The 11,444-nt window shown below is 49.8% G+C and overlaps 1 protein-coding gene across 1 annotated transcript in view; it reads right to left on the bottom strand.

Moving 5' to 3' along the window:
• Window positions 1–11,077: 11,077 nt before the first annotated feature.
• The window catches only part of ELP3 (elongator acetyltransferase complex subunit 3), a 103,722-nt gene continuing 103,355 nt past the window's right edge, over window positions 11,078–11,444 (bottom strand). The window contains exon 15 of the mRNA XM_009895442.1: window positions 11,078–11,154. Within this exon, the coding sequence (XP_009893744.1) occupies window positions 11,078–11,154 (77 nt within the window). The remainder of the gene's footprint in view (window positions 11,155–11,444) is intronic.

Genomic DNA, 11,444 nt, shown 5'->3' with positions numbered 1-11,444 from the left:
TCTGTATTTTATAAATTAATAAAATGCTGTGGTTTTTTACTAATGCATTAAAAAGTGTGGTAATATTTAGCATCTCTTCAGAATCACATGTGATACTTTTTTTTTTTTCCTTTATAGGTACCACAATTTAGTAAGTCTCACTCTAATACCTAGTGAGTCGGTAAATGAACGTATGCAGTGACAGCCTCTAATTTAAGTGACTACTTCTTAGGGAAAGGGGTGGCGGGGAGAATCCTGTAGCTGCTGCTTGTAGCGCTCTGAAAACAAGCTCAATATTCAAAAGTGATCTAAAGGGTAAATGCAATGTCTGTAGCCGGGAAAGGAACAGAATAAAATGGAAGAGTGGGTGAATCCATGGTGTTCTCTTTTAAAAGCTGTATGCAGCTCATTAATAATAATATAGCTGAGCAAAAAAAAGGAAAAATATAGAGAAGTTTGGGAATGGGGGATGGGAAGTTTGTTAAATTATGTATGTTACGGAGAAAATGAACTCCTCTTTGTTGAAGAGAAGCTTCCCCCCCTTGTGCTATGAGAACGAAGGGGGTGGCTGGGGGCTGCGCAGGTTTCACACAGCACGTAGCTGAAGTGTCAGAGGGCTGAAATCGTATCTGCTTGTGGAAGAGAAATATATCAGCGGTTACCAAACAGTGGTGTAGAGCAACCTTTGGTTCAGGGAGTTCCTAAACCGTTGCTCAGCTGCTGATGGAGGTGCTCTCTCTGTGGTGCCCTGGTTTTAGACAGTTTTTCTTCCAGCTCCTTGGTGAGATGGTGATGCTGCTGTCCTCCTTTCTCACCGTAAAGCGCTGAACCCTAAATATCGCTGCCCATCACGGTAAAGTAGCTGGCTCCTGGTGAAAACTGCTGCTTTGGTGACTGGAGGAAGACATTTGCCAGCGATAGCTGCTGATGTGGCTTCACAGTGAGGAAGAGAATGGTGCTGCGGTGGGTGACAGGGCTGCAAGCAGGTGCCTCGGCTCAGCATCTCTGGCTCGCAGGGCTCTGATGCTGTTGATTTTTCCCTAGGTCAAAGCACAGGCCGTGGTGACTAAGGATGTACCGCTCTCTTTTTTACCTACAGTCATCATTTCTCCTGAAGAAAAGAGAAAAGAACAGAGAGGAATGTGGATCTGTGATTCAGCTTTGTGTCTGAGGTGACCAGATAATGAAGGTGAAGCTTTGTTCTGCTTTGGTGGGGGAAAAACATGGAAGTTCTCCACTTTTCTTCTCTCCCCTGCAGTGAGCCTCATGCGCGTTGGAGTGGTTTGTTAGACTGGCCTCTCTAAACGCTGGGGTTGGCCATCGAGGCAGGCAGTTAAATTGATTGCTTTGGATTAAGGATGCTTCAGACTAGTTAATTTTTTTTTTTCAATGGGACAAATAACATCACTCACAGAGATGCAAGATAGCTATGGGCTGAATTTATCCGCGGAAGCATTAAATACTCGCTACCATCCCCAGTCAGGATCAAGTCGGTCAATACTATTCTATTTTTCTCTAAAATTAAGCATTGCTTCCAAATCATTCATTAGCAGAATCCTCCATTAATCATAAATCCCAGCGCATCTCGCCAGACAGCAGAAGCAGAAGGTCTTTTTTTCCTATGTCTGTTAAATACATCATCGTGGCTGGTAGCCTTACAGCTGCAGGGAAGCTTTTTTTGGAACTAAATAAATTCACAGGTCTGTTAATCACAAAGACTAATGAAGGCGCTCCGGACGCCTGTCACGGAGCAGTTATCTGCAGGCAACCGACATGCAGATGGGGTGGCTGGAGGTGTAGATCATTCCAAGGGGGGACAGAGGAGCTGGTTGGATTAAGTGTCTCATCTCAGCAGGGGCACAGGACGAGATAAGGAAAGCAGATTTGCTGACCTGTTCTCCAGGCTTGGGAAGGAGAAGGGCCGGGAAGTGCAGCGGCTGGTTTCAGCGAAAGCTGCGGGACGCGGCGTCGGTGCTCCTGTGATCCTGATTCACCAGTTAGAAACGTTCCCTTTGAGAAGGGTTCAGAGGAAGAATTTAATTTCTTCACGGCTGGAGAGGTAAGAATGAAGTTATTGACTTGTGTGGGTGCAGAAGTGAACTGGCATCACTCGTGGACAGACTGAATCTAGAGAAATATTTTCGCAAAATAAGGAAAACGGGGAAACCTGCAGCTCAGTCCATCAGAGATGGATACAGGCTATTTCCTAATTAAAAGCTTGAGCACTGGAGCACTCAGGTCGCATTAGTTGTTCCTCCTCTCTCATCCCAAACTTTGAACACACCGGTCCTTTGTTCCATTAAGTAGCTGCTGCCTTCCCCCATCAAAGGAGGCTGTTTCCGTAGCGCATAAAGCACTAACGCTGTATTTGCATTCTGTTTGCAAAGCATGATCCAGGTACTCTCGCAGGCGAAATGTAAAGACACCTACGTGCCACGGCTGACGTTGGGCAGGAACATCATAGAGAGAGGATTTGAAAAGGTAATGAGCTCGTGCGGTTCAATCTGTCAGTCCCTGTTGTTCTTTCAAGACTCTTCGTACGCTCTTAATTGATTTTGCTGAGGCTTTTTGAAGTTGGAAGCAGTGGTTTGCTCCCTTTTAAGCTTCCTTAGCTTTCCTTTGTTCTCAAAGAGCTGCAGGATCAGAGAATTTAGATTAAATTGTTTTTAAATGGAAACAATGTGCAGTCTACCGGCATTATTCACACCTCCTCGCAGCGCTCCTGCTCGGCGCAGTCTTGTGCCTGCTGCCTATTCAAAGGGCTGTTTGCAGAACAGCCTGTAGCGCAAAGCGGACGGGTTTTCCCGCAAGACGGGCGAGAGGGAAGTTGGAAGCCACCGTCCCGCCACGTGCTGATGTACACACAAGGGCGTAAAACCCAAAAGCCATCAACACTTGCCCTCTTACAGCTTCCCCAGAAAGTTTGGGGTTTTGGGTTTTGAGAAAGTGGTTTTTTCAAGTGGTTTCGTGGACGTCTTGCGAGCTGTGCTGAGCCGTGATGTGGGGCCCAGCCCCATAGCGACTGCCGCAGACACCCACGCACCCCGTGCTGGGATCATAGACTCTGGTTTCATTGCCCTGCTACCTCCAGCTCCCTGAATCCGAGCAAACCTGGGAGAGCTGGCTCCCAGACAAAATAGAGGAATTAAGGTTCGCTTAAAGGAACTATACTAATGGGAAATAAATTTCTAGAACCGCAATGATGCAGGAGTTTGAAATGCCAGCGGCAGAGGAGAGGGGAGGGTCTCTTAAGGATGCTCCTGCGTGAGGACGTGTGTCCCGGGAGCAGTGTACTGAGCTTGTGTTTCACCACTGACTTCCCAGAAAGTGATCTGAAAGGGCTGTGGGATGTATTGAGTCCTTCCAGGGATGAAAATACATATATGTACGGCTCATACGGTGTATTTGTAAGGCTTGGACCTACATCTAGTGCCCAAGAACCATCAGTGGGTACTTACGACAGCTGCTTGTCAATATGGCCAGAACAAAGCTTATATTTATTTTTCATTGTGATATCAGCTGGATTTGGACAAAAACTACATCTGCATAGATTCTGGGAGGAAGCATGAATGAAACCAAGCATTTACAAACAGAGTTTTACACATCAGCTTAAGACTTTTTGCTTTTGTTTTGGCCTTTTCCCTTAAACCAGCACCAACTTCTGCTGAAGACGTGCGCTGAATGAATTTAGCTGTCAGTTAGTGACTGGGTAGTCTCAGCCTTTTGCTTACATGAAAGATTGAGGGTAAAACCACCACATTTGGCTTTTTATCCCAATTACAAACAAACTGAAAGGGGGGGGGGAGCGGGGAATAAAGCCAGGTGTGCTGCTGCAAGAGTTTAAAACCACCAAAGCAGCTCTGTGAGTCAGTGCAGGGGCTGGTGGCCTTCGGAAGGGGACTTTGGGCATGAAATCCCGCAGAGCCATCTGCGCCCCTGCGCCAGCCGGCTGAGACGGGGAAGGGACAAAAGGGGAAGCAGGCAGCGATGTCGATAAATCGATGCCAAACCACTTCTCCCCCATTTGGAAAAGGACTCGAGATGAGCCCAAAGATTCCGTGCTGCTGTTTATCCAAAGTCTGAGCGGTGCCGTTTAACCTCGACTTTGTTTTTCCGAACCACTGACTCCTTATTCTTATTAAACAAAGCTGATGAGCACAGCCGGATCGTGACTGCTGTATTTTTTAAAATCAGACTCCTTTCTGGCTCCTGCTTCTCTTGATTTAATTTTCTCCCTTTCTTACAGATTCGCCGCAGATTCCCTGAGCCCCTGGCGTGACTGCTTATTGCACTGAAGGCGGGAGGCAGCCCCTGCTGCTGCCGCACGAAGGATGCGAGCGAAGAAGAAAAACAAAATCTGAGCTGGTGGAAGGGGATCGATCCTGGAGAGCAGGTCAGATCCCGCCACCCTGCGCCGTTGGTAATACCTGGCCTCACCAGAGAGGCTGCCCAGTGTTGTTAGGTATTTCTGGGTTACTTGGTTGTTTTGTTTTGTTTTGTTTTTCCTGTATTTCTCTTTGCATTTTTTTCCAGTCCACTTTATAACAAATAGAGCTACTGAAGTCTCGGGAAGCAATGGAGCTAACCGTAGCTTAGGGTTAGCAGCAGGATGTGTCGAACTAGAATCTGGAATCAGATATTCTTTTATTTTCCCCAAACTGAGCAACATCTATTCTGCAAAAGTCATCCCATTCAAATGTAGAAAGGTCTACTGGATGTAAAAATTGCCCTTAACACTATTGACAGCAGAGCAGCTGAGCCGCTCATACCCGATTTTACCATGTTTATCTTGGTGTTGGTGTCATCTCATTTTATGGCTTCGTTCCTGTAATGGTGATGCTTCACTTTGGCCATCTTAGGCTTGAACACCTCAAGTTTTTGAGGTATATCCCAGCCGCTGTTAAATTTCCAGCTTCCTGCTGCTGGTAGGCTGCAGTCAGACATCCTTCTCCTGGAGTCAGCTCTTCTACCTTGTCTGGAGTCGTTCAGCCCCGTGCTCTGCCAAAAGCCATTGGCACGTCAGATCCCATGGTGGCCAGCAACAGCTTTTTTTTTTTTTCCCTCAAGAGGTGGTTGAATTACTGTGTTCCCCTCGTTCGTCTTGCCTGATCTGGGTTGCACGTTCACTCACGTAGCTTCAAGGAGTGGGAACTACTTCTGCCTGCAAAGCTGCAGGCAGGGAGGACAGGTATTGCACCGGGATGACCAGCTGGAGGTACCCACGGGTGTGTTTTTGTTTGGGGATAGGGAATAGGGGGTTGTGCAGACGCTGTGGTGGATCTGGTGCTTTTCTGCTTCAGGGTGATGCCCATTATCCAAGCTCAGGCTGAGCACCAAAGCAGAGAGGACAGAGGAGCCCAGACGTGCCTGAAAAACATAGGCATAGAATCATTTAGGTTGGAAAAGACCCTTAAGATCATTGAGTCCAACCATAAACCTCACACTGCCCAGCCCATCACTAAACCATGTCCCTCAGCACCACATCTACATGCCTTTTAAATACCTCCAGGGATGGTGACTCCACCAGTGCCCTGGGCAGCCTGTTCCAGTGCTTGACAACTTTTTTGGTGAAGAAATTTTTCCTGATACCCATCCTAAACCTCCCTTGGTGCAACTTGAGGTCACTTCCTCATGTCCCTGCCTGTCTCAGGGGGACTAATATGGAGATTGCTTGCAGCCAGGGCAAAAACTGGGGGCAACAGTGTGCCTCCAGCAGGCTCACAGAACTCTGCACCTGGGCTTTGCTTTCTTCGCAGGTGGAGCCTGTGCTGGGTGGACCCACCTGCCTGCCTGTGTGACCCAGGGCAGCTGCTCTGATCCCTCCTGCAGCTACCACCCACCGGTCTGACGATGGGCTCCACTGGTAAGCAGGAGGTAACAGCTCCCCAGGGTCCAGGAAGCAGCAGATCGAGGCCGTCCCACATCCTCAGTAAGATTCTTCTGCCAGCAGCTCTCCTGGGCAAGATGGGCTTCTTCCCGTGGCTGTAGAGAAACAAAAACCTGCTCTTCAGCCCTTGTGCTTAGCAGGAACTTTACTACTTGCTCCAGCACTACCAAGGCAGGGGCAGAAGATAATTTTAAAGCGATGAGGAAAAGGCATATAAATAGAAGCACGAGAAATATTGAAGCTGGCAGAGCTTCTTTTCATGTCACGAAGCACTAGACTACAGCAATGAAATCACGGCGCGAGTCCTGGTGCTCCTGCCCCGAGCAGGTTATTACTGCTCGAGCTGCACCTGAGCTCCCTGCCACCCGGCACCCGTGTGCAACGTCTTGGCCACGTCCAACCGCAGGCAGGCGGAGAGCATTAGCGTCCCAAACAGTCAGGGCAGGCAAAACACAACAGGCTAAAATTAATGCAGAGATGAGCATGACTCACCTTCTTCTTCTTCTTCAAAGTATTTTAAGCTGGTCACCGCTGTTTGCTCATGGATGGAGAGAGCAGCTTCCCTTAATGACTTGCTTTCTTCATGCCTGCTGGCTTATTTTCCTTATCGGCTGCGAAGGAGCTGGGCACGGGCAGGGCAGCACAACCCTCGCTGGTGCTCTCTTGCTTGAAAGCATCGGCCTCGAAACCCCTTTGCCTGACAGAGGCTGTGTTTGCTGAGCAGGGAGGATGCAGCACGAGCAGCCGTTCCGCAGCGGTGGCCCGGATCCTCCCTCGGCACCGTTTCAACCCGGAGCAAGGAAATTTGGGTCCTTCCCAGCCCCAGGTTTCATTTGCCCGGGCGTGGGACCGGCCACTGCCCTTGGTCTCTTGGCTTTTACAAACTGCGTTTTCTTGACTTTGTTTGTCTTTTGGTGGGGGGGGTTTTGGGTGTGGTTTTTGTGGGGTTTGGGGTGTTTTTTTTGGTCTTCCATCCAGGAGGCTTCAACAGACCCTTCCCCTGAGTTCCCTGTAAGAGATGCCGGATTTCGCCACTGAAGGCAACACTGTCTGCAGTTAGCTGACCCCAAGCTGCAGGACTGGGGCTGCAGCGAAGCGCAACGGCTCCTGCACTTCAACGCTGCTCTCCCTTTTGTAATTAATTACAGGATGCAATTAGCTGATTTCCTACATGATAGCTCTGTAAGAATGATGTACCTGTACTGAAATGGATGCTGTTCTCATGAAAGAAAAAAAACCCAAGCCCAATATAATATATATAAAATAACCCCAACTTTCAGAGTACTGCAAAAAACAGGTCATAGCCAACTGGAAAATTCCTTGGCGTGGCCAAGTGGCTATCAGGACCTGGTGGATGAGCAGCCGGGCTAGGAAAAAGCCAAACCACCTCTGCCAAACTTAAACCATAGCTGACAATTATTCTTATAATAAAGTTTCTGGTGCTCGGCAGCACTTCCTCCTCCCTGCATGCCCAGGGCAAGCACCTCTGCTCATCTTCAGCCACGGGCATAAACTTTTAAGTGGTGGTGGGGAAAAAAAAAAACCCACCCACAAAAAACCAAGGCTAATGATTTGTTTGATTTATTTCCTGTCAGGGACTGCAGAAGAGGTTCAGCCACGAAGACTGCCAGCACTAGGACTCCACTTCCACCTGCATGTGAGACATTTGTTGCAAGCCAGCATTAATGACACGGGGTATGGGCACTGGCAGTGAACACGACCGTGTCCGTTGTGGACAAGCATCTTTGCAAAGAGCTGCTGTCTGTACATCTACGCTGCCACAGTGACATCCCCTCTAGGCAAGGCTACCAGTAGGAAACTCGCTGTGTGCCTCCAGCCACACCAGGACCCTCCGAGCTCCCCCGTTTGTTATTTGGATTTATTTGGTACCTGGCCCCATCCTGTGTTAATGATGTCTAGCTCAAGAAGTGGCCACAAAGCTTCAGGCATCACAGGGGAAGGATCTGCGCAGCCCCTTTTCTCCCAGTAGGGTCTTATGTTTCCTTTGTGCCTCCTTTTTTTTTGCAGCTAAAGGTGTCTGAAACCTTACCAGGCTTTGTGGCTTTGTTACTGTTCGTGCCCCGTGTATGCCAAACACAACCCAGCTCTGGAGGGAAGCGTGGTTTTGCTTTTCCCTGCCCGCAGTCACGCCACAGGCAGCAGAGTGCACCGCAGGAAACGATCTTACCCCAGTTTATGCTCAGGCAAATGCAGACCCCATGAGCCACACAAAAACCCATGGAAGATTCACACACACCTAACATGTCCCGTCCCCAGCTCTCCCAGGGTGTCGGGCATGTGCCACTGTATTTTTAAACTTGGGCAGACACACAAAATGTGAGAAACCACAGCTCAGGCTGCCATCCTGGGACCTTTCCTCAAACCATCACGTCTCCTGAGCCATCACGGGCTGCCTCGGCAAGGCGTGCTCGTGTCCTGGCAGGGGACCCAGCGGCAGAGCCAACGCGTGAAACCCTCTGACCCCATCCCGAACACCAGCAGCGCAGCAGACAGGACATACGCCAGGAACATGCGTTGGAGGAACTCCCTGTCCCTGACAGAAGCAATGGCTCGGAGAGAAGTACAAACCAGCTATTCATTTGGCTGCATTTATATCAAACGGACAAATCAATACATCACACTTCAAAACAAACCCGAGCCTGTGCAGACAAGCCCAGAGAGTTTCGCAGAAGCTGAGCCAGTGCAGCATGAAATCACCCCAGAAAGAACACACAAATGAGAAGCTAAAAATAAGACACACACCCCTCCAAAACTGCTTTATTTCTTGATAAAGCTGCTAGTAAACTCAAAACGCATTGGCCTTAAAAAAAAAAAAACAACAACACAAAATGTATCGGATACATCCTAGATTTGCCGAGGGCCATGCTTTCAGATGCACGGAAGCGGTGAGCTTTTCTGGCCAGTACCTGAAAAAAACCTGGGCTGTCAGAGCTGAAAGCGTCAGAGTGATTCATAATTATGTCAGTGGTACCAGAAGAACAAATTTTGCGGAAAATTTTAAGGATTCTGCACAGAAATTGCATCCCCTCTCAATGCATCCCTTTCCATCTCCTCTGCTTTTACGGTGTCAGAAGCTTAACATGCCCCATTTACCAGTGTCTTGGAGGATGAAAAAAAGATGAAAAAAACCCAGTTCAACAAATCAAGACGGAAGAGATTCCATCTCCCTTCTTTAAAGCAAACCCTCCGTGCAGGGCAGGAGGCTCAAACACACTCAGGCTTTAGGTACCACTAGGTTTTCACTCCCCAGCCCTCAAACCACAGGACACCAGTGTTTACCTTCAATAATCAAAACTTTATTGCCAGGTATTTCGGTTCTCTCCAGCAAGGACGTGCATTTTCCGCGCTGCCCGGGCAGCCGCTGCCTTTGCCGCTCGTGCGTCAGCAGACGTCAGCGCGGTTCTGGCCGCTGACCCTGTGCGTCGCCGTTCGGGAGCAGCAATAGATCACGGTGGCAGAATCGCATTTACTGCGCGGCGCGGCACCACTGCCACGAGAGCTTTCCTCCCGGAGCTGCTCCTCCTCCGAGTTAATCACGTGTGTCCGAGCGCTCGTTATTGGCGAAGTTTCCAGAAGGCTCCTGACAGAGTCATTTATTAGAGTAACACCCAAAATGTCAACTTCTCTACAAACTGCCACTCTGGATTTCAACCCTATTTTTGATTGAAACGCTAAAAAAGCAGCAGCGGAGGTCAGAGCTCCAGCTGATTTTGTTAAGTCAAGCGGGCAGCACCAGGCACACCGCTTTTGAAATCCCTGAATCACTGGCGTCGAAAGGCACCCAACCTGCCCTACGTGTGTCCTGGGCCATCCCCACCCCACCGACGGGCTGGGGAGAGGCGAGGAAGGTGCTGAGCTCTTCATCCAGGGTCACAGCTCGCTCTCGCATCCCATCTCACTCCGTTTGCAAAAAGAAGCTTTAGTTCTACCATTCCTGATAGAATTCCCGACGCCGGGAAAAGGCAACCATCACACTCTCCTCCAAGGAGGACGAGGAGGAGGATCTGAGGAGCTATGGCACAGTCAGCCTCACCTCCATGCTGGGAGAGATGGGGACCAACGCCTCCCCAAAACCCTCTCCTGCTGTGGAGGAGAGGAGAAAAGAGGGTTGGGAAGAGCCTGGAGGGATCCCCATGGGCAGATTGTGCCTGCTGTGACGAGATGACGGCAGTGCGTGTAAGGGAGGGACGTGGATGTTGTATACCATGACATTGCCGAGGCCTCTGACACTGCTGCCACACGGCAGCCTCACGCCCAAATCAATGGGTTACAGGCTGGAGAAGTGGCAGATGTAGTGCTGGAAATACAGACTAACAAGCTGGAGCAGAGGTCATGAGGATGGTTATGGCATTGGAGTATGTGATGTGCAAGGAGAAGCTGGGAGACCAGAAGCAGAAGCTCAGCGACAGGCCAAGAGGCCACGGGCACGAGCTGAAACACCGTAAACTGCAATGAGATATTAGGAAAAACTTTTTCAACATATGGGTGGTCAAATATTGGAACAGCGATCTACACGCTGTGGACTCTCCATCCACATCCACAGAATATCTCCACCCTTGGAGCTATTCACACATCGCCATCCTGATCTAATTGGACCTGCTTTGAGCGGGGTTGGACTAGAGACCTCAGAGGTTTCTTCTAACCTCAGTTACTCCATGGTTGTGTGGCACCGTAGAGAGTCAGTTTAAGTTTTAATCTCAATTCCCACCACCAGCAAGGTAAAGGCTTCCAATCCTCATGGTGTCGTACCGTAAAAGGATCCAACGGCATCGCTTGGGATGGAAAGAGAGCAGCCAAGCGCAGCGTAAATAAATACACGCAGAGAAAGAATTCATTCATGTTGCAGAACAACCCGCGCAATTTCAATGCTGAAACATTAAAAGCCCGCTGACAGCATCATAGAAACAATGGACGTTTTTAGTTGACCCGTGCTTCAGTCCTCTACCGCAGTGCAGCAGAGCCCGTCCTGCGGCTCTGGAGGGCTCACGCACACCTCTCCTGGGGCAATGGGGGGATCTCAGAACTGCTCTCCCCAGAGGAGATGCCCCCTTTGCTGCTGTGGGCTCTGGCATCAGCAAGTCCTTCGCAGCGGGCAGGCTTTGGTTTTTAGCTTACGTCCGTCACCTTGAGCTTTTTCATCTCCTCTCCTCTCCTCCCAGCAGCTGGTCGAGGCGAGGACCTCCTGGGGCATCAGTCCAGCTTTTTCACCATGTAAGGCCCTTCCAGCTCGTAGCCGATCTTCCTGTAGTAGTTCCTTGTGCCAACGCCTGTGAGAAGAATGACAAAGGTTTAATTCAGTGCGGTGACAAATGAGTTTGCATCAGTACAGGTCAGGGGCTGACCTCCTGCAGAGCAGCTGTGTGGAAAAGGACCTGAGAGTCCTGGTGGCCAACAGGATGCCCATGAGCCAGCAATGTGCCCTGGTGGCCAAGAAGGCCAATGGCATCTTGGGGGGCATCAAGAAGAGTGTGGCCAGCAGGGCGAGGGAGGTCATCCTCCCCCTCTGCTCTGCCCTGGGGAGGCCACATCTGGAGCGCTGTGTCCAGTTTGGGGCTCC

This window comes from Charadrius vociferus, unplaced genomic scaffold (assembly GCF_000708025.1).
Source record: "Charadrius vociferus isolate BGI_N301 unplaced genomic scaffold, ASM70802v2 scaffold41, whole genome shotgun sequence".
Lineage (NCBI taxonomy): Eukaryota > Metazoa > Chordata > Aves > Charadriiformes > Charadriidae > Charadrius > Charadrius vociferus.
The sequence above is the reverse complement of the archived record's forward strand: the minus strand, read 5'-3'. Positions and strand labels throughout refer to the sequence as shown.